Here is a 24,008-nt window from a genome sequence, read left to right on the forward strand (position 1 = left end):
AACTCGCATGATAATCACAGGCAAAATATACAAGTGGCAGCTGTGGTACTGACTTGAATTAATCACCTAGCTCTGGGTTCTAAATCTATACAGAGTTTGCATGAAACATGTCAGAAGCGATGACGCTCCAAGCTTAAAATTACCCACTGAAATGGCGCCATCTGCTGCATGTTTTGTGTAAAACACCAGGAACTCCTGCATAAAAGACTATTGTTTTGTTTGCAGTGCTCGATAAGAAAGTAAGGCGGATGTTTTTAAGAAATGAAATGCTTTGAGAGTGTCTACATATAAGGTCTTATTTTGAAAAGGTTCAGTATCTGTATTTTTATGATCGTACTGACCACCTGCTGTGCCGCCTTTTATGCGCTTTTTAATCACACAAATTCAATACAGAGTAAACATTCTGACAGTAAATCATACTGAGAGAAAGCAGATAACACCACCTTATATATGTTTACACATTTAAGTGTATGACAGATATAGTTTTTCACTTTCAGTAAGCAGATGATTGTCAAAGACATTTTTTTAATGATGTTTTTTAAGACATGGAAACTGCAAAGTTCAGCTTACACAGGATAATCCGATGATCCTGTCACTAATTAGTTATTTGGAAAATTAGCTTTTCTTCTTTCTAAAGTTAAATGAGTCACTGCACCTTTTTTATGCCTATTCCTTCTGGAGATTTAAAAGAGGAGCAGCGGCAACAAATGAAGGAAACAGGAAGTCAGGCAACAACTCCACGTTTTTCTTGAAAAATTGTCTTACTGATAAAAATGTAATTACACTGATCAATACAACACAATTACAGTATATTGATCAAATTAGACAAATACACAAAAAGTATACAAAGCTGTTAAAAGTACCACAGTTAAACCGTTGCATGGGACAGCACATATGCATCTGATGATGTTTCACTCTAAATTTGCACGTTCCGACTGCGTAACGGTACCAAACAGCCGAGTTCAGTGGAAATCTGGAAAGCAGAAGTTATTCCTGTTACTCTGTATCAGGAGTGAGTCAGCTGCTGGCTCACCTCCATGCATATTTTTTGTCTTCTAATGAAGAAGCATCTCTTAGTTCCACTTTATTCTCAGTGGTTCCTCCTGCTGATTTCTTTAGAAAGGAACATTATTGCCTCTGAAATCAGACTAATAAAAGATACTGGTGCTGCCAGTAAGGTTCATTATTAAATTAAATCAAATGATCATTTAAAAGAATTAAACTCTTGATTTAAAACATGTTCTATATGCACGGAAAAAGTCCAAATTAAAGGATAATTCAGTTCACCACACCTTTGGTCTCATCACAGCAATAAGCGGGGCGTGGCCACGTGACCGGCTGACGGTGCCCACTCAATTCAACGCTTGATAGTTTACCAAATTGAAATGCACAGAGGAGCCAGTCAGTTTCAAAATGAAAGACCCCGAGCAGAGTAGGTGCTCTGAATCTGAAGCAAAATCTTGTAGGAAGTCATTTCCAGGGTTGTTATATTAAATATGACACTTTTACTATTATGGTTTATAACATAGTCTGAGCAACAGTTTTACTGTTTGCCTTTTTTGTGTTTAATGTCTTTAAGATCTTAAATAGTGTTTTCTGAAAATTTGTGTGCCTGAGAATTGGAAAAAATTCAAAATCTTTAAATATAATAAAGAAATGTATCAAAATCCAGGCTGAAAAAGTAAAATTTAGGGCATACTGACTCATTATTTTTGGTAACATCCATTAATACCCTAATTTATTTGTTTTTTGTTGTTGTAATTTTTAAAATTGAAAAAGTGGGATCACTAATACATACATTTTTTCCTTATTATCAGATTATAAACTACAACAGAAAGTTGTAAAATTGATTAACAATATCAGCTATCATCACCATTTGGCTGTGATAATTGTGTAGTGAAGATTTGAGGCTGTGACAGCCAAATAATTTAATTTTAATAACTAAATCACACGTCAGCTACACATCAGAAAAAGCAACATATAAATACCTTTAAGATACGGGACTCATTTATGTCTTTCAGTGACACATCAGAGAGATCACACTATGAAAAATCTTATTTAAAGAACCAAATAAATGTTCTCTGAACCTGCTGTTGTGAGAACTGTGTTAAAATCTTTAAAGACGAATCTTTTAAAAGGCCCTTTCATTATTTTGTCACTACCTGGCAGGATGTCTAATAATAACCTGAGACATCTGTCCACTCTGACCTCTTTGCAGTCCCAAATGGTCAGGAGACATTATTCCCGCAGCTCCTGAAGGCTGGAAATGTGCCGTATTCGGGCCTTTTCTTAAATCACTGAGGTTTTGCTTTTGCTTATCTGGATTGTAGAAATTATACTACCCAGATCTTATAAATCAATTTGTGTCATTAAAGTTATGTTTCCAGCTACAAAAATAAGACTTAGGTTATAATAATTTGGCTTCGGCAGGATGTGAAAGATATGATTTCAGGGTTCGGCTCAGCTACACGATGTTCCTCTCCAGCTTTGGTTCCTGCGTCAGAATCCGGTTGAAACTGAAGCCGCTCAGGTCCAGCGTTTTATAGTTTCCGTCCAGAATCAGCTCCGCCACAGCGCGACCCACCGCAGGCGAGTGCTGCAGGCCATGGCCGCTGAAGCCCGTGGCGAAGTACATGTTGTTGATCAGGGGGTGCGTACCGATGATGGCGTTCTGGTCAAAGGTGTTGTAGTCATAGAAACCTGCCCAGGCACTGGTCACCTGAGGGGAAGAATGTGAGGACAAATTATGTTATTGTAAGTGATAAAGAGAGATCATAATCATTGTTTTGTTTTGGAAAAGCCCATTTCTGTACCAAGTTTTTAAATTTAACTCACTTAAAATATGGATACAATAAAATTAATCTGCAAGCTTCAAAATAAAACCAGTTCTGGCTGATAATAATGCTGGCAGTAACCATGACGTGGGTGACCACACTTTCCCAACTGTACCTTAAGTTTCTCGAAAGCAGGAACTCGAAAGGCCAAATGAGGCCAGACATTCTCCTCAAAGAAACTGTGCTCCACCTCTAGATTACTGGCGTCTGGCTCTGCCGCCTGAGGACACACAACCAGTGCAAACAACGACATGATTTGCTCAGCTGTTGAATGTTAACATAAGGAAACAGCTCAGACGTCTTGATGCATTCTCAATCATCCAGGAAAGTAAATCTCCAAAAGTTGATTCTGTTCATCTGGACGTAGCATTTGAGTTCCTCCAGGGAGAAACGCTGGTGTGAGCGCGGAGTCAAGGAGGCCATTTACGTGAAAAGGGAAAGACCATCTCTGAATCGAGGAGGGGGCCTAAGGGTACATCTGTCGCCGTCTTACAACGCTGTGATTGCAGCCATTCCCCAACTCTCTGTGAATGGTACTCATGGCCATTGACCAGTGGTTGTTGATCAATGGTCATGAGAATTTGCATAATTACGATTAAGTAACTGACCTCCCAGCCCATTGTTCCTTCAGTGGGCTGGTTTCAGTCATTAGTTTATAAGATTGGGAAAACCTGCAGTCAGCTGAGACTGAAGAAGTCACTTGGAAGAGTGACGAAATGTTTCTCCCACAAAACGCTACGTCCAGATGAACAGAATCAACTTTTGGAGAAACAGCTCAGAGATAAAAACCAACCTCCTCTGGCGAGGCCCCGGTGATGTAGTTCCCACCTAACCCCTCTCTCCTGACGTAAACTCCTGAGTAATCGATTAAGAAAGGAGTGTCTAGACCGGGACCATCAGGACAGTGGACCACATACACATACCTGAAAAACAGTGACGAAGTAAACAGCTCAGAGTCGTACATCCAGTATGATATTATATCAGCTGATATTTCATTTCATGCCAAGATGTAAGTGAGGTTTCTCTGGCATGAACGTGATCAGACATTTACTCTGTTCTGCGTGGAAAAGTGTCTACAAAGAATTATCCAGAGAGCTCAAAACTCTGTCTTATAAAATGTTTATGTGATGGTTTGACAGCCGTTCAAGGCGGCACGAGGAAAGATTTAGTGGAGGTTTAAATAAGGCAGAAAAATGGGTAGCTTTTCAAAACACAGCCCACAGCTTAAGGTGAAAGTTTAATTTAACATGTGGCTTTTCTGAATTCATGCCAGGTAACCTTCAATACCTAAAAATACCATGCCCCAATGATTACTTAAAATGTGGGTGCAGGAAAGCAAGGAAGCAACATTTGGGAGTTTTAGAAGAAATAGAAGAAAAAAGTATCAAAAAAATCCGTCTCTTGTTTTAATGACATCGAATTTTTAAGGGTGTGGGCTATATTATAGACTATACTAACCTTTCCTTCTTTAGTTGTAATTACACAATATTATTAAGGATACACGTTATATTATAGACTAGCCTAACCTCCTTTTTTTAGATTGCAATGTATAAATGAGGTAGGTAGGCTTTTTTATAATACGGTCTGCACTGTGTTGTATATTTACAATTATAGAGAAACCTAACGTCTCCTTACATTATAATTGTACAGCAGTATCAGGGGTGCAGGCTGTATTATAAAGTATCCGAACTTTCCCTCTTTACATTTTTCTTCTTTCGACTGCTCCCTTTAAGATTCAGCACAGCAAATCATCTCCCTACATCTCACCCTATCCCGAGCATCCTTTGTTCTCAGCTAACAGTAGCACAGTTTCCATCAGCACTCTGTTAGCCAAAGCCAGTGGAGGTGGTCTTTGTCAAGCCGAGCTCAGACCGATTTGGTATGGAAATCTCATTTTTTGATTTAATGGTGAATGTCCTTTCGTATTAAACACACCCATTTATCCAAGTTTGGGACTGGCAGTAGGGGTGCAATGGCTCTACCTAAATCTAAAGCCACCATTTACACAGAATGCTTGAGTCTGATGGCATACATACTCAAACAGTCCAGGTCATGCCGACTAAAGTTATGTGACTGACTCGCTTGTATCCTACTTAGATTCATTTTTATCTGTAGTCTAAATGATGCAGAGCAAGAGTAAAATGAAAAGACTGCAGATGGTAGACGCTGACAGGCAGCGGCATGAAGTTGGTTTTTCAATTTTCGGGGTGCAGAGTCTGAAAAAAGCTGTCTGGTATTGATGCGGTTCGCTGTATGAGGCGCTGCCTTTCAAAGAAAACTCTAGCAGCCCCTCGAGTCAATAGCCTACCTTTTCCGTGGCTCAACAGGCAGTGGGATTCCAGCGATGGACTGCTTGGGGCCAAAGCCAATTCCCAGCATCTCGGTCAGTTTACCAGAAAAGGCTCCTGCTGCATTCACCACAATAGCGCACTCCACTGGCTGGTACTCCAGGCTGTGTGGCATCTGCACCTGCTCGACACAAGCAGACATCCCATCATCAGAGGTGGGAAAAAAAAAAAGAAGTACAAACTTTTTACTTTTACATTTTCAAAACAGGCCCATTAATTTTGGTTTGACGTACTTGAGAGGAGTTATTTTTTCACGGCACTGTGAGCCTTCAAACATCAAACCGATTTGAGTCTGAGCAGGAACACATGAAAGGCAGCCCTGCACGTGTATTAATCACCAGGAGATGTGGCATAAAAAGAGATGAAAGAGGGGGAAAAACTGTGTGGCATAGTTAAAGAGGTTAAAATGGGACGGTGTTTTTATTTATTTATTTTTTGGCACAACACCGGCATGACTGCAGGTGTCCATAAGTCGCTGTACTTCAGCATCTCGCTAGCCACACACAAAACAAGCGTGCATAAAGATCTAACATGTTGCTTCAAGTTGATAGCTAAAGGTCCAGCTGCCGTATTTCACAGGGAGAGACAAGTACAGAATTATGTACTTTTACCTCCTCTACCCATCATGCACGTTTGTGCTTTTTCTGATTCAGTGCACAGTTTTAACAGAAGTATTTCGTGCCAATCAGTCAGCTGGAGCTTGAATTCCATATTTTCATTCTTGGACTCTTAGCAGAGTAGCTCAGCATATTTCACAGATCAAAATAATTCTAATGTGAAGGTTGGCCGGTTAAAGAAATCCTTTTTTAGCACACAATATTTGTCAAATTGAGATCAAAATTCCATAAACAACATACAACCGTACTAATTATTTAAAATAATATCCCAGAAAGGACAGCACTGTTTCAGCTGCTCAAGAGGACACCAATAGCAATAGCTGTGAAGAGTTTTTAAAATGGCTGATTGTTGCAAAGCAGTATTGTTTAAGGGAAGAGCAAGACCTTCACCTGAGGTAACAGAAAACTGCAGAGAGCTACTTGATGACCTCTGGGAAATATGTTTCCAGGTTTCTTCAGTGAACATGCAGGAAACGTTGGTTAATGACTGATTAGTCTACAGATTATAATAATCCTTTGGTAATATATTGTGCAGTGAAGGATCTCTATGCTGATGGTAATATTTCCTCATCTGGACAGATGTCAGACAGTTTAGTCGTCCTAAGACACATTTCTAACGACGTAATGCAGCTCACAAGTTTTATGGCTTCCCTTTCTGACTCCTTCCTGCCTGCACTCCACAATCCCTCCTGGATTTAGTGCTCTAAAAAAAAAAAAAGGTATTAAAAGCACCACAAGACAAATTTATGAGGTACTTAGTGCCAGTAATCAGGCGGTGTGGGACACATTAAACAGGACGAGGTCACCTGGGAAGAAATTGCAGTTGATATATGGTCTGAAGGGATTTGAAGAACATGCCATCCATCTGTTGTTATTCAGACTTCACACATTCATTGAGAATCAGCAGAGCTTTTGTACGCAATAATTTTAGTATATTTAATGATACAATAAAGTTTTACTTGAGCAGTTGAAGACACTGCACTGCACAAGTGTCACAGCAACTGAGAATTCCCCTCTAAAGCTTAGTAAACATTAACATAAGTGAACCAAACCGAGGGAGGTACAAGTCAGAGACTTCTCTAACATGTTAGCGATCACACAGAATAATAAATAAACAGCTTTATACGCTTCGCTAATCTCACAGACATTCAGCACTTGCAGTTCCACTTACTTTGACTGACTTTATTCTCCTCAGATCCAGCTTTTCTCCATCAGTTGTCGTTATCACGCTTGTCGTATATTTAAATTCTGTGTGAGAAACACATTAAAACCAATTTTCAACACAAAGAAAAAGAGGAAGAAGTTACTTTCAGCTGCTCCCTTATTCACAACGGGTCACCACAGCAGATATTTGATTTGGCAGATTTTCACACCCTTCCTGAGACAAAACACGGGGGACTTTTGTCTCCTATTGGGATCCAACCTTTTGCTATTTAGGCGAATGTAGGAACTGAAATACTCATGTACGGAAGCCCGGAGTTGCCAAACAACTAGTTGTTGTTTTCTGAGATATGTTTTTCTTTCTTTTTTTTAAATCAGCTAAATTATTTCAGGGCTGCCAAATAACACCAGATTTTCAAAATAAAAATCATTTTTTTTTCAATCAATCAATTAAAAGAAGGGTGGCATGTGGAGCCAATGGGAACTCACTAACGGAAATTTGCCACATTAACGCGCTTATGGCGTTAACGTCATTTTAATGAGATTAACGCTGACAGCGTTAAAATACATTTAAAGTTAAATTATATAGAATAAAAGAGAATACATTGTTGGATCATTCATTAATGTGTATATGACTTTAACGATGCACATAGAGATGATTTTAATTGCTTATTTACCGCCTCATAGCTTATCTATCATAAACATATTACTTTATTTATGTTTTAAAACTACAAAAAATGGTGAGTAACTACAGTTTTAAAGCAAAGTTTAAATTTCTACATCCTAATCTTGTCCCTCCACTTGTTCTATCAGTCCTCTCATCCAACGAATGATGTAAGATTAATATTTCTCTAAAGCCATGAAGAAAACTGCCTGAGGAAATCAGGTCAGCAGAGTCAGAGACTTCCTCTCTTCTTAAGACAGAGAAAACCTCTGATTTTATTGGTCTGCTCTGTGTGAATATGTGATACGAGTGAATTCTTTTTATACAGGAGACATCGGAAGCGTTGCGCGAGGAAGCGGAAGCGCGGCAAGCGGGCGGGAGTCTGTGCTAGGCTAAAAACAAACCCTAGCCGGCCGGCTCTACCGTCCATCATCTTATCCAACGTCTGCTCCCTGGATAACAAACTGGATTACATCCGACTCCAGCAGGCCACACAGCGTGAGATTAGAGACTGCTGTGTCTTTGTTTTCACGGAAACATGGCTCAGCGAAAGAGTACCGGACGCCGCTATTCAGCTAAACGGGCTGGCCTCGTTTCGCGCCGACAGAAATGCAGCTCTGTGCGGTAAGACTCGCGGTGGTGGCTTGTGTGTTTACATCAACGAGAAATGGTGCAAGAACTCTGTGCTAGTCTCTAGTTATTGCTCATCGCTGGTGGAGTTTGTGACTGTTAGATGCAGACCTTTTTACTTACCACGGGAATTCACCACTGTTTTCATTATCGGAGTGTACATTCCACCTAGCGCTAATGCTAAGGAAGCGCTATGGGAATTGTATACAAAGATCAGTGAACTGCAAAATACACACCCGGATGGACTGTTTATTGTTGCTGGGGACTTCAACCATGCAAATCTCAAGTCAGTGCTTCCTAGATTCCATCAGTATGTGGACTTTGCAACGAGGGGAGAAAACACGCTGGATCTTGTTTACACAAACATCCCCGGCGCATATCGGGCAGAGCCCCGCCCCCACCTCGGCTACTCAGACCACATCTCTGTTATGCTAATTCCAGCATACAGACCACTCATCAGGCGATCAAAACCGGTTCTGAAGCAGGTGAAAACCTGGCCAGCAGGAGCCGTCCCTGCTCTTCAAGACTGTTTTGAGAGCACTGACTGGAACATGTTTAGAGAGGCTGCAACTTACGGCGACTTCACTGACTTGGAGGAGTACACATCATCAGTGTCCAGCTATATCAACAAGTGCACCGATGACGTCACTGTCTCCAAGATCATCATCTCACGACCCAACCAGAAACCGTGGATTACTGCGGAAGTGCGTGCACTTCTAAGGACCCGAGACTCTGCCTTCAAAGAGGGAGATAAGGTGGCGCTTAGAAGAGCGAGGGCTGAACTTTCTCGGGCCATCAGAGAGGCGAAGCGCGCACACGCCCAGAGAATCCACAACCACTTCAAGGACAGCGGCGACACACGACGCATGTGGCAGGGCTTACAAGCCATCGCTAACTACAGGACGACACCATCTGCCTGTGACAGTGACGGCTCCCTCCCAGATGTGCTTAACAACTTCTATGCTCGGTTCGACAGGCAGAACGACGTGGCGGCAAGGAAGACCACCCCTCCTCCGAACGACCAGGTCCTGTGTCTCACTACAGCTGAGGTGAGGAAAACTCTACGCAGAGTCAATCCACGTAAAGCTGCTGGACCAGACAACATCCCAGGCAGAGTGCTCAGAGAATGTGCTGATCAGCTGGCAAATGTTCTCACCGACATCTTCAACATCTCTCTGAGCAGTGCCGTTGTCCCCACGTGCTTCAAGGCCACCACCATCGTCCCCGTGCCCAAGAAGTCTTCTGTGTCCTGTCTCAATGACTACCGCCCTATCGCACTTACACCCACCATCATGAAGTGCTTCGAACGGCTCGTCATGAGACACATCAAGACCCTGCTGCCCCCCTCACTGGACCCAATGCAATTTGCATACCGCCATAACCGCTCAACGGACGACGCCATCTCCACTGCACTCCATCTTGCCCTGACACACTTGGACAAGAAGGACTCACACGTCCGAATGCTGTACATAGATTTCAGCTCAGCATTTAACACGATCATCCCCCAACAACTGATCGGAAAGCTGAGCCTGTTAGGCCTGAACACCTCCCTCTGCAACTGGATCCTGGACTTTCTGACCGGAAGGCCTCAGTCAGTACGGATCGGGAACTGCACCTCCAGCACCACCACACTGAGCACTGGGGCCCCACAAGGCTGTGTGCTCAGTCCTCTGCTGTTCACACTGCTGACTCATGACTGTGTAGCAACACACAGTTCAAATCACATCATTAAATTCACTGATGACACGACCGTGGTGGGTCTCATTAGCAAGAACGACGAGTCAGCGTACAGAGAGGAAGTGCAGAGACTAACGGACTGGTGTAAGGACAACAACCTGTCTCTGAATGTTGACAAGACAAAAGAGATGGTTGTTGACTTTAGGAGGACACGAGGCGACCACTCACCGCTGAGCATCAACGGCTCCTCTGTGGAGATCGTTGACAGCACCAAATTCCTGGGCGTACACCTGGAGAAGGACCTCGGCTGGTCCCTCAACACCAGCTCCCTGCACAAGAAAGCCCAACAGCGTCTCTTCTTTCTGAGAAGACTGAGAAAGGCCCGGCTTCCACCACCGATCCTGACCACCTTCTATAGAGGAACTATTGAGAGCATCCTGAGCGGCTGCATCACTGTCTGGTTTGGGAGCTGTGCCATATCAGACCGCAAGACCCTACAGCGGATAGTGGGAACAGCAGAGAAGATCATCGGGGTCTCTCTACCCTCTATGGAGGACATCTGCACCACACGCTGCATTCGCAAAGCCACCAGCATTGTGGCTGATCGGACACACCCCTCTCACACACTCTTTACACTCCTGCCATCTGGAAAAAGGTACCGAAGCATTCGGGCACGCACATCCAGACTGTGCAACAGCTTTTTTCCACAAGCCATCCGTCTCCTCAGCAAAAAGGGACTGACTGATAAACACGCACACACACACATACACTAACATTATCACTCAGCTTAACTCAAATACCTCAAAACATTGAGACTGGACTGACTAACCAACACAAGCGCAAACACACTGACCTACACCACCAAACCATCGCACACACCAACCTGTAAATGCTCTTTTGCACAATATTATTACTAGATATATTATATATTTTTTTTTTTTTTTTTTGCACTAACTTGTCTTGTAGCACCTTGGTTCCTGGAGGAACGTTGTTTCGCCTCACTGTGTATTTTTAAACTGTATATGGTTGAAGTGACAATAAAGTTGAACTTGAACTTGAACTTGAGATGCCTGTGTAACATAACAGTTTTGTAAAACACAACCTCAATCTCTGTGTAACACACAAGGTGTCCTTTGGTGCCTTGAGGCTCCAGCTGTGGCAACATCAGTCACCAAGGGATAAACGTCCTGGTTTAGAGACCTACAAAGCCTGTGCTAAGCAGCTGGAGGGTTTTTTTGTTTTGTTTTTCTTATTTATTTATTTTTTTGAGGGGGGGAATACGCTCCAGATTTAAAAGCAAGGAGACAGCGTTTCACTTCCCAGTGGGATCACTTTGTTCCCCCTTTGTCACCCCCCTGGTTCTGTTTAGGCACTAAAAACTACCCACTGAGCTTTAGGAAAAGATTGTGTTTTTTTTTTTTTTTTTAAATCCACCACTTCATAATGGTGAATAGTGAGTTTTTAGACTCGTCTCACTTATGCTAGAACAAGGTGAGTCGAGGACAGTGAATCCCTATTAATGGAAAGAGAACGGACCGGTTGCTGTTGATTTTGTGGTCTGTTTGTTTTGTTAAGAGTGCTAGTATACAGTGTTGGGGAGTAACGGAATACATGTACCGCCTTTACGTATTTAAAATACAAAATATGAGTAACTGTATTCCGTTACTGTTACCGTTGAAAAAGGTGGTATTCAGAATACAGTTACTTTGTTGAAATAAATGGATTACACGGCGGTACTTCCCTGTTTCATATTGTCGCCGGTCAGGACTGTTTGGGTTTTGTTTGACAGCTATGTTCTGTTGTTCCAGGCGGCAGCGTTACGGTTGCCATGGTTACAGGGTGACGCTCTCTCTCTGCGTGTTTCCTCGGTGAGAGAGCGCCTTTTTGTTGTTGCTGTGCTAAGCTAATAGGCAGAATGCTACAGGTATAGCTCTAAAGAATGTAGCATCATAGGCAGTGTAGTCCGTGCTGCAGGGAGAATGGACTGCCATACCCGTTATGTGTCTGTGAGCGAGGGAGGGAGAAAAAGGAAAAGTACGAGCTGTCATCGAGCAAAGACGGGAGCTGGAAGCATGTAAATATAATAACTAGAAAGCGAAAATTTCAGAAGAAATTTTAAGTGTGCCTATGCCGCTGCTAATCAGTGTAGTTTGCCATTCATACGGCTACAGAGAACAAAACTCAGCAGAGCAGCCATTCTCCACCATGAACTATGGTAAAAACAAACACTGCTCACGCCTCACAAATGACAGCTTACAGTTTTGTGTAAAGATGAGGTGACTTCGTACAGCCCCGATTTGAAGACGCTGTGCACACAGGTTCATGAGCAGAAGTCCCATTGTACCACAGCAGACCCAACAATGTTTGCATGAACACGCTTTGAAGCATTACGTTATGGACCAATTTTCACACATGGTTGGTGTACCCACACAGAGGGATGTAGCTTTTCAACTCACAGCCCAACACACACCCAAAAAACAGCCGAGAGAGCATAGACTTTACGCCCGAGAGACGTGATTGCAGATGCCGCTCAGGTGGGTCCACCTCTACGGTGGCCCCTAGAGACAAAGCACGTACAAACTCCAAAACACTTACAAAATCCAAAACACATGCAAGCTCCAAAACACTTACAAAATAAAAAACACATGCAAAAGACAAAACACGTACAAAATACAAAACACGTGCAAACTCCAAAACACATGCAAAATACAAAACACGTGCAAAATCCAAAACACGTGCAAAATACAAAACACATGCAAAATACAAAACACGTACAAAATCCAAAACACGTGCAAAATCCAAAACACGTGCAAACCCCAAAACACGCGCAAACTCCAAAACACATGCAAAATCCAAAACACAACGGAAGTGCTCCAGGACGCTAGGGGCAGTGTTGAGCTTTTGTTACCTAGTAACTACACAAGCCAGGAAGTACCAATGACCGGATTTGGGGTCTGCAGCCTTAAAGGCCGCATTTTAAGGCCGATTATGTCACAGCGACACGACAAAGACTGTCCCAATTCAAAGGCTGCTCGAAATGCGGCCCTCAAATGCGTCTTTAATTTCCCTGAATTTTAAGGATGGGTCTGTGTAGCCTTCATGGCCCAACATATCCCAGACTTCATAGCGCGGCGGTGGTTTGGATAATTTTGCCGAAAAAAAACGGCGGAAGCGGAGCGGACGAAGAGTAAACTTCCAGAAGTAAGTACTGAATATTATGTCACTTATTTATGCGCAAATGTTTTTATAATGAAGAACATTAAAACATTACTGTTGGCAACATGTCGGGAAAGTTATGTGACATTAGCGACGTTTGTACTAACTTGGTTTTAAAGCCTTCACTTCAAAATATTCGCCGTTCAATAGCTGACTTTAATCTTACAGAGAATGTGATGATTTTATGCGTAATTAAAGTCAGTCATGTCAGTCAGCTGACGGTTCACTCCTTAAGCTGAAAGAAAGATGCTTTAATCACAGGAGTCACACATGTGTCCACTGTACCATCTGGGAACTCTTCTTGTTTAGCACTCGTAATGACACAAACACTAAATCCTCCTTCTCTGGTGCTGTTTTGTAGCAGTGTGTACACCTGAGACTGTCACCTGTCTGTCTGTCCTGCACTCTCTCTCTGTTTCTTTCTCTCTGATTGTGGAATAAAAGTATGAACATGTATTTATAAGTCACACTTGTGTTTGAATCCTGCAGCTTATCACACATTTGATTTCTATGTGTGACACCTACAAGTGTCCAGAGTGAGAACAGACTGAGGGACCCACTGCATTACATCATCTGTGAGGCTTTGCACCCCTGATGATCCACCAGGACAATCTCAGCAGTATGTGAGGAAGAGGAGGAGGAAGAGCCAGCAGCAGCTGACAGATGGAGAGAATAGACAGACTGTTCCCTGTTTGTGAAGGACTGCTAGAAAAGTTTAAAATAACTAATTGTCTGTCCTGAATCAGTCTTATTAGGTAATGTTCAAATAATTTTATCATTCCAGTGTTTCCAGTGTGGGAGAAAGTACTCAGGGCCTTCAAGTTACGCACTATGAAAGGCAGCAACAAGTTTAATGTTCAGAAACCTAAAGTCTGTATCAGCAGCAGAATGGAACTAAAAATAAATGTTTGTTTCAGTTCTATGAAGCTTTGAGTATTTTGGATCAGTAGCACTGCTGTGTTTGTTGCATCATATTGCTGTAATTGTTTATATGCTTTATATATTCTGAGGTAAGTTGATCTATAGTGTTACATCATATTCTATAAGGATGTTATGTGTTTGTATACTTTCTGCCCAGTTTGACCCATTTAGCAGACGTCAGCCTGTTTAAAGCTCTGATATCTATTCTGTATGACTTAAAGCAGTTATGACATGGTCTGATTTTCTCACCCAATAAAGGAATATTTAATACATCAGTCTACTCTTCATTTTATCAGAAACATATATATACTATTATATATTGTACATATATTTATTAGTTTCAGATGTAGCCATTCTTGTATTTTGCTTGTTTACATTATTGTATTTTGCACAACTCTGTTGCTTGTGAAGCTCGCACACAAGAATTTCACTCACATGTGCTGTACCAATGTACCTGCACATGTGATGTGACAATAAAAGTGATTTGATTTGAAACAGCTCACAGCTTGTACATTTTCTTTTTACACATGTATGTAAGCATTTGAGCCAAATTTAGTAATGCCAACATACTGAAGGAACAACATTTGTCTCTTATATATGATACACCTATATATGCACTGTCAATATACATTTTGAAGCAGCTGCAGATGTCAGAGTAACAACTGACTGACCCCCACATAAAGTGCGTTACAGTAGTCCACAGGGGAAGAAATAAAAGCATGGATCACGGTTTCAAAGTGCTGCCTAGAAAGAAACGATTTCACTCTTGCCAGTCGCCTTAAATGATAAAAATGGACTGGTCCAACTTAAAACCAAGGGCAGTAACAACAGGTTTAAAATAAACCTCCAGGGGTTCCAAATGAAAAGAAGAGGACTCACAGGGGCCACTGGGTCCAAACACCAACAAATCTGTTTTCTTTTCATTCAAATTTAAAAAGTTTAGAGCCAACCAAGCTTTAATGTCATCTAGGCATGTCAAGAGAGGTTTTATTCAGATGCCATCCTTCGGCTTCAGTGGCAAATAAATTTGGCAGTCATTCCTATATACTTGTCTTTGAGTGAAGATTTAAGGTGGTAAGACATGTAAATAACTGCAACTTGAATCTGTACTGAAGCTCAGTATTTGACAAAGAGTTCATGTTCACTGCTGTAATACCTAATAATGACTAATATAATAACCATAATATTGTCCATATTATATTTACATTACCAAAGTGATATGACTTTAGTCTCATGAACAACATTAGCTAATTGTTATTTACTAGCTAATCTTAAATGACTGTTCAGTACAGAAATGAAGCCCAAAAATCATGTTTTACTGTCCTGTGGTCTCAGCCTCAGATACTTATCAAATCACACAAAGCTCTTGTAGAAACAAACAAACAAATGAAAAAAAATATGTTCTCCTTCATTTCTGTCAAAAAAAGTTGTATGACACGTTTCCAGCTGTTAGTATCATAGTTGCTAGAGCCCATGTGTTTGCAACAAACTTGCCGTTTATTTTACAAATCGAGCTCAACACTGCCCCTAGCGTCCTGGAGCACTTCCGTTGTGATTTGGAGTTTGCATGTGTTTTGAATTTTGTACGCGTTTTGGATTTTGCACGTGTTTTGGATTTTGCATGTGTTTTGGATTTTGCATGTGTTTTGGATTTTGTACGTGTTTTGTATTTTGTACGTGTTTTGAATTTTGTACGTGTTTTGAATTTTGTACGTGTTTTGGATTTTGCACGTGTTTTGTATTTTGCACGTGTTTTGGATTTTGCACGTGTTTTGAATTTTGTACGTGTTTTGGATTTTGTACGTGTTTTGAATTTTGTACGTGTTTTGAATTTTGCACGTGTTTTGGATTTTGTATGTGTTTTGGAGTTTGCATGTGTTTTGAATTTTGTATGTGTTTTGGAGTTTGCACGTGTTTTGAATTTTGTACGTGTTTTGGATTTTGTACGTGTTTTGGATTTTGTACGTGTTTTGAATTTTGTACGTGTTTTGGATTTTGCACGTGTTTTGGATTTTGCACGTGTTTTGGATTTTGTACGTGTTTTGGATTTTGCATGTGTTTTGGATTTTGTACGTGTTTTGGATTTTGTACGTGTTTTGGATTTTGTATGTGTTTTGGATTTTGTACGTGTTTTGAATTTTGTACGTGTTTTGGAGTTTGCACGTGTTTTGGATTTTGCATGTGTTTTGGATTTTGTATGTGTTTTGGATTTTGTACGTGTTTTGGAGCTTGTACGTGTCTTGGATTTTGTACGTGTTTTGGATTTTGCATGTGTTTTGGAGTTTGCATGTGTTTTGGATTTTGTATGTGTTGAGGAGTTTGTGCGTGCTATTTGGAATTTGTAAGTGTTTTGGAGTTTATACATGCTTTGTCTCTAGGGGCCACCGTACACCTCCCCTGCAGCGGCACTGCAGACCACGCCCCGCCACACACATCAAACACGTAAAATAAATATTTATGCACTTTTGCATTCACTTTTTGTTTTTGTTATTTTTACACAGTGTTCTGAATGAATAACAATGGTCTACAGCCAGTCTTGTGTATTATTATACAAACTTTGGTTGTAAGATTCAGATAACTATTTAATAAAAGCTAAATATTTTATATGAGAGTAAGAAAGAAAAGTATATCTTTGTGCCCCAGTTACCAGCTGTCAGCTGCTTAGAAAAGGATCCTGGTGTTATTTGTCTCTCAGAAACAGTTCATAACTTCCCTTCAACTCATTCATGTCACCTAAAAGGTAAACCTGTTTCTCCATCACCAGTTCAGCTCTGATGATTCAGTAAGGACATCTCCTGGTTTCGACCAGCCGTTTTTACAGCTGTGGCTCCAGCAAACATCAGCTGATACTATAAATTAAAATCAAATGAATTCTAACAACAGCTGATCAAGCTTAAATGCGCTGCTGTTGTTTAGCGCGATAAACAAACAAGAGAGAAAAGCCGATCATTGATCAGTTTCATATTTGAAGTTGCAACAGGCGAGAGAATGACAGGAAGACTCCGCTCTGCAGCATAACGACAGAATAAATCCAGCTTTGTGTCTTTTTCCATTCTACCTGAAGTCCGGGACAAACTGCGTTTCTTTTTCAGCTCAATACGAAACGCATAATATTTTCTCTGAATGCGGGACGATTCCGTTTGTACGGAACGGTTGGCAACTCTAAGAACTAACCCTTATGAATAAAATAAAGTTCAACATCAGTAACTTAGCACGCACACAGCTGTATAGAAACTCCGTCGTGCTAGCTAGCGCGCAGTACGAGTTATTGTAACTGAAACGAAACGAGTGTGAGTCGCCTCACTGAAAGCCAAGCCCGGGTGCTTTTGAGCGAAGCCGCGCTAGCTAGCCGGCTAGCAGCAACATCGTAAGAGAACTGTTGCTACTATGGGATGTCTTGATAAAACGAGCAGATATTTGAAGTTTACACAGCTACATTCTCGCCTGAAAATATCTTAAAAGTTTATTTTGTGACCTACAAACACTAATAAAAGCAATATATAAAACGAAGAGGTAGCCGCCATTGTTTTACTCGGCAGAGGTGTGCTATGAATTGTGGGATATGGAGTTTTCCACTAAGCATACACCCTTGCAGTTACCGTAACTATTCAATGGTTCGCGCAACCTTAAAAATTCCAATGGTTACTGAAAGCAGCGACGCTGTGCGCGCCGTTGATATTGTCGTCATTACGGTAATCCAAATAAGGGTAGACAGGCCGTACCACTCCCGGCATACCACTAGAGAGAGCCAACACACCACAAATGAAGCCTTCCCATTCATTTCAATGGGCAAAAACTTGCATTAAAATATTCATATTTAAAAAACTATAGAATTAATAAACACCAAAAGTCATGAGTTACACGGCGAAATTTTAGGCGGAAAAAGGAAAAGAATAAGAATAAGAATAATAAATCCGACGAATAGTAATAAGTGTGCCTCTTGGCATAGGCACACTTAATAACCACTGCAGCCAAGAAGAGTGCCTGACGAGCCCAGTTGTAAGTAAGCTATTAAGACTCAATTGTACACTGTGTTGTGTTTTCCTCCGAAACAATAAGTTCAGTTGGAGCAGCCTTTCAACGCCTCTCTCTGTAGAGCAGAGTTGACCCACACAACAAAGTAAAGCTATTTTTTTGGCTATGAGCCCGACACAGAACCCTGCGTATTAGTCAGAGGTCCCTTTACTACAGTTCGGAGCCGCGGACCTTCAGTAATAGTAATAAATCACAGCAATAGTACATTCACGTAGTTGTAAACAGCATGATAATATATTAAGTAATCCAAAGTATTCAGAATACGTTACTCTCATTGAGTAACGTAACGGAATACGTTACAGAATACATTTTGGGGCATGTATTCTGTAATCTGTAATGGAATACATTTTAAAAGTAACCTTCCCAACACTGCTAGTATAAATGAAAATGACTGGGTTGTGTCCCAAGCTACATGCCTATGGCAACAATATTATTAATACTGATTTATTTTTTTTTTAAATTAGAAACACCTAAAATACACTCTTACAGCTGCTCCACGGGCAGTGCTTCCACCCTGTTTAATTTAAGCTCTGTAAAAGTGAAGATTCTTATTAATTTTATAGCTATTCTTATATTTTCCAAATTTAAAAGACTGATGTCGCACAAATGAAAACCCTGATTTGTCCAAAATAATTCAAAAACAAACATTCGGTTTATACAGAAACTATAAATCTTAAGCACTGAATAGGATTATAACAAGTTCTTAGCAGACGTATTTCCCCTGTGTGTGTGTGTGTGTGTGTGTGTTTGTTTGTTTAGTTGTCAGGACGCTGTAACGAACCTGTGACTTCCCCACAGCACTGAATGGCTCCCATGGAGATGGCCTTCCTCTTAAAGGCGTTCAGCAGAGTCCATGGGTCAAACCAGCCCTCATTCTCCAGCCCTGCATGACAGAAGATCAGACAGACATTCACAATGGTGCGCACGATTACTGAATATTACAAGGAAATCATGAACAACTGGATAAAAGTACTAAAACTGGCACATTTTCTCTTTTAAATAATTCATTTGATAAACACCATTAGCCACTTGAAATATAACATTTCTGGTTTTCTGCTTTATCCATCCCAAAACCAGATGTGAAGTATGTTTGGAATCATTTTCCTGTTTGAACATCCAACAGTGTCCAAGTTTCAACCATCAAACTGTTGATTTGAGTTCAAGTTGAAAAATTTGGAGGTAGTTCTTCATTATTCCATCCGGTTGGTGTAATAAAACAGCACCACTGGCAGCAACACAGCCCCAAGTGATGCTACCACCACCGTGCTTCACAGTTGGTACATTGTTCTTTGGTTTGAATACGTCGCCTTTACTCCTTCATAGATGTGGCCAGATAGCCTAACCTTTGTTTTATCTGACCATAAAACTTTTCTCTAGAAGGTGAATTTCAAATTTCAGTTGAGCTTGAAGGTGTCCGGTTTCAAGCAGGAGCTTCTTTCTTGGTCAGCACCCTTTCAGTCCACGGTGGCGTAAAACTTCCTCTACTATGGACAGTGGCGTTTGTGTTCTAACAGTTTCTGGTTTGTAGCACGTTCGAGCCTGTTTGGTTTTTCCAGATCTTGGTAAAGTGGTGACACATCTGAATAACTTGGACTTACTTATGAAATGATCTTAGACTTGTTGTTTAAAAATAGGCTTTCCAATTGTTCTGAGTATCATCAGTGCTACCAAACAAATTCTTTTTATGCCAGAAAAAATAAAATAACAGCTGCATTCAATCATGATCAGTGATGAGAAGCTAACATTTCTTGACCTTGTCTGGTGTGGCTGCTGATAATCATTACAGACCTTCAGTTCACATTTTATTTGCACTCACCGTATGAAGCAAGAACCACACCCTCTGTGTTTACCCACGGAAACTTCTCCTTCAGTTGTGTCGGAGACAGAAGAGACACTTTGGCTCCAGCGTACCTGAAATGTGAGTTAAATTTTAGCTTCCTGATATCCCAAAAACTCACAAACTTAGCAACTAATATGTAACTAATCACAGAATAAGATGAAAAATGTCCTTAGTGTTTTTATTGATTCATTCTAGCACCTTACAGAAATCCTCTAGGACAGAAAATGGAAAAATGTATAATTTATAAACCCTATGGCTGTTTTATGAGTTCAGTTTCTTTCCAAAATGTAAATATATCAGGACATTTTTAAAATTAACTGCAACTCTGAAAATTAATAATGGCAAATGACCGTTCACGGCCCTTCACGTTACACACTGTGGGTTTTTACTGTGGTATGAGCACTGGTTTCTTGAGCCTGATACCTTTGAGTGCTGTAGTTCTCCTCCATGATGTGAGCCACCGCCTCACTGGCCAGGAAGAGGTATCCCGAGTGGTTAAACTGCAGGTCTATGGGGTCTTCGTTCAACACACCGAGATGCTCCTGACGGGATTCAGAGGTGTGACAGTTTGCACTCTTTAAATAAAACATTTAACTGCATTTTGTATTTAATATCAAAATTTGTTTGATGATCTGAGACATACAGGAAAAATCAGGAAGGGGGGGAATTTTTTCACAGCACTGTATGACAGAAAAAAGTATAATAGGTCCTCTTTGATCTCATCTGACATGGCTATAAAGTGTTCACATATTAACAAAGCACATGTTCTGTCACATTTAATGATTAAAAGCCTCATTGTTCATTTCCAGTGACCTACATTGATGTTCCTTATGAAGTCGGCAGAGGCCAGGGAGAGGTGGATGTTCTCCGGCAGGGAGAACTGCTGTCGGATCCCCCCAGCAGATAGCACTGTGGAGGCCTGGGAGTACTGCGAACAGTCAGGGGGAGCAGTTTATGAATATGAGGAGGAAAAGGCAGAGGATTAGTTTGAACAGCAGTGAGGACATGACTCATGAGCACAGTATGATCCTTTCTCCTGACACTTTGAATAGATTTAAATCATGCAATTTTTTGAAAGGAATAAAGTGACACTGCTAGTCTACACTCATTATCTCTGAGTCCCTCACCGTTGGGTCCTTTTCCACAACCAGGACCCGCACCCCTCCGCGCACCATCTCCTTCTGTTTCAGCCAGTAGGCGATGGACCAGCCCACCACCCCGCCTCCCACGATCACGATATCCGCCCTCTCTGGAGGAAGGTTGGGGTTGATTTCCAGAGGAGTCCAGCTGCTCCCAGGAAGCGCGTCCATCGCCTTCTTCCGCATAGCTTCCATATGGGTCTCCAGATCTGAGCCACAAAACCCCAAACTTTACACTCTCTCAAGGTTACTTGCAAATGTTTACCTTCAGCTAAGAAATTAAAATGATTCCTGGTACTTTAGCTATCACTCTCAAATACGGCATATAAAACAGTTTATAAATTACAAACACTTTAACGCAAATTAACATGCATGGTTGTTCCTTTTGAATTTTCGGCCAAATCGTTTAGTAGTTTAGTGCAAAGAACTATAAAAGTTGTTATTTGAAACACTGTATGCAACCGAATTGCAGACAGGCTTCTAGTAGCTTATTAAAACTGTTTAGCGGGATCCTAAAAGTTGCACATATTTATAGAAACACAAACCATTGGATAATTTTAGTATTTTTAAATGTAAGCTGGTTTGCTGAGTTGCACAACAGTCGTCCTGGTTACTCCCACCTTTGAAGAAGTCATTTCGTAGAGATGTGCCTGTGCTAAAGCTTTGACACAGAGACAGATGTCCGTTCAGCCATGTGGATCGACGTGTAACCTGTGTGGAGGTGAGTAATCCACGAGCCGGCCCCACCTTCACCTGCAGCCGCCGCCACATGGCAGACATGGCTGGGCTTCAGTAAGCTAATCGGCTAGCTAAAGTGAAACACGATGCAAACCAAAACAAGAGCAGCGTGAGCAAACTTTCATTCTTCCTCCATCACAACAGCACTAACGGTCTAACCTTGCAGCGCTGCTAACAAAAACACGCAGCACGACCGGTTTCACTTAGGCGTCCTTCAAAATAAAAGAACCAATCTGGACCATTTAGCGGATTAGTGTGTGAAGCAGTGATGCATTCACCTTTTCTGACACTTCAGAAGCCAGAAATCCGCACCTAAGCAACCATTAACAATAAAAAGCGCTCGAAGTTGAATTGTACTTAAAGTAAGGGCAGTGCAATAGCTTTAAAAACTTTTATTTTGCCCCCCTTTTAAAAAAATCACACAGATTAATTTCATATCTTCCAAACTGTCCCACAACTGGAGAATCTGATTTGTACTTTTTATTTGTGTATGTGTGTAGATATATATGTCCAGATTTCACCCCATATACAAAAGAAACAAGATGTATTTTGCAAAGGATGCAAAAAATAACAGTAGCAGACCCTTTTTTTTTTCTTGTTGGCTTCATTGTTTAGCTCCACAACACAGGCATAAAGTGTGATATATTTTGGAGGTCCAAAGGAATATAATTTAACTGAATAAATTCAAGATGAATATGAACCGATGTCTATTTAAAGAGGGCGTTTCCACAGCAAACTGATGCTGATATCCACACACTGCAGCAGAAAAAGTCACTGAATCCAGGAAATGTGCATGATGCTGACATTTTCCTGTGTCCAGTGTTTAAATGAACCCATGCACACATGAATATACAAACTTTATATAGCTTTTATGCCAGCTAATTATCCCCTGCTGATAGTTAATAAGAACTTATGAAATATTTTTTATGTAATTTTTTGATTCAGTCAGTGATCCAAAACACAAAAATGTAAAATATAAAATGTACAATGGCATAATCGTGTTCTGATCAATCTATTAATTAACTGACCGCTTAAATGCGATTCTCAGAAATACATGCTGGGGTCATCACTGTTAAGATACATTTAATCAGTAAACTTTCAAATCTTATGTTTTCATCTTTTTTGTGTAGAAAAATGTAAAATCATAAAGAAAATATTTACTAAATAACTGAATAGATTTATCAAATTTATTTAGGCATACACCTGTTTCAATGAAAGAAACACATCTCATTTTGTCTTAAAATAAATTTTAATGTGAAGCATTCCATGCCTATACAGTATTTAATTTTTTAAATACATTTTAATTATGTTAAAGTCTACATTGATGGTAATAATCCAGCCTGATGCGCAGTATGTTGGTAAAGAATTTTAAATACAAAATGTGTATGTTTAAAAAAAATGTCTCACACTCAGGAGCTGGAGGGCTTTTAAAACATATATTTCTTACACATTTTATTTCTATACCAAGTTTTGCTTCGTTTTTGTGGATTTTTTAAAACATTACCACTTTTAAATATTACTCCACATTTGTTTTTATATATTTATATATTCGTTCTTATTTTAAAATTCATAGATTACTGAAGCTGCTCCTACAAAACGTGGTGCATGAAAACATGATTTTATTTTGAAAACTTCACAGGAAATCGCACTTATGATCCTGCAGGCGCGATCTTCATCGTCAAAGAGGCAGTGGCTTGCCACGTGAGTGAAGAGGACCAATCAGAAAGGGGAGTGGATCCATTTCTTCTCCTTGGAGCGCATTCTTATATCTTTTTTATTGGCTGCAAGACAAATTTTGGGATATGCGAATATCTTTGCAGCATATTAAAGCTTATCAAAAGTTTTACTTGAAATTAATTAGACTAACAATGGAAACATTATCTTCCTCATGAATTCTTTTAGAATATTTTGTAATTAGACACCCCCCCCTTAAGCCAACACTGTTTTCCTTCTCTGCTTTAATCTGCTTTTTGGCTGCTTGTTAAATGAAACCATATTCTTAGTATCAGAGATACTAAACCTAATTTACAGGCCGTTATGGAAAATGTCTGGCTTTTGAACCCTTAATTCAGCTCCTTACCGGAAAAGTTCAGTTAAAGTGAAATTTAATTCCTTGCTATTACAAAGAAATGTCAGTTTACAAAGACAGTTCTCTAGAGCCTTCAAACCAGCTGTTGCTACTAGAGAT

At 40.5% G+C, this 24,008-nt stretch overlaps 1 protein-coding gene across 1 annotated transcript; it reads right to left on the minus strand.

Moving 5' to 3' along the window:
* Positions 1 to 353: 353 nt before the first annotated feature.
* Positions 354 to 22,009, minus strand: foxred1 (FAD-dependent oxidoreductase domain containing 1). The gene is made up of 11 exons (XM_082548446.1): positions 21,703 to 22,009; positions 21,071 to 21,291; positions 20,761 to 20,871; positions 20,367 to 20,485; positions 19,920 to 20,014; positions 18,885 to 18,986; positions 6,971 to 7,047; positions 5,143 to 5,303; positions 3,628 to 3,757; positions 2,950 to 3,054; positions 354 to 2,719 (listed from the first exon to the last, which is right to left on the minus strand). Exons 1-11 carry the CDS (start codon positions 21,860 to 21,862, stop codon positions 2,465 to 2,467), a joined length of 1,536 nt encoding a protein of 511 aa, XP_082404572.1. The 5' UTR covers positions 21,863 to 22,009; the 3' UTR covers positions 354 to 2,464.
* Positions 22,010 to 24,008: the final 1,999 nt, after the last annotated feature.

This window comes from Aulonocara stuartgranti (genome assembly GCF_965226115.1).
Source record: "Aulonocara stuartgranti genome assembly, chromosome: 10".
Taxonomy (NCBI): Eukaryota; Metazoa; Chordata; class Actinopteri; order Cichliformes; family Cichlidae; genus Aulonocara; species Aulonocara stuartgranti.

Coding starts and splice junctions, on each gene's coding strand:
- foxred1 (XM_082548446.1), bottom strand. CDS start 21,862: ATGTCTGCCATGTGGCGGCGGCTGCAGGTGAAGGTGGGGCCGGCTCGT. Junction 20,015..20,366: donor GAGAACTACAGCACTCAAAG/GTATCAGGCTCA, acceptor CTCACATTTCAG/GTACGCTGGAGCCAAAGTGT. Junction 7,048..18,884: donor GTGCTGTGGGGAAGTCACAG/GTTCGTTACAGC, acceptor TTTCTCACACAG/AATTTAAATATACGACAAGC.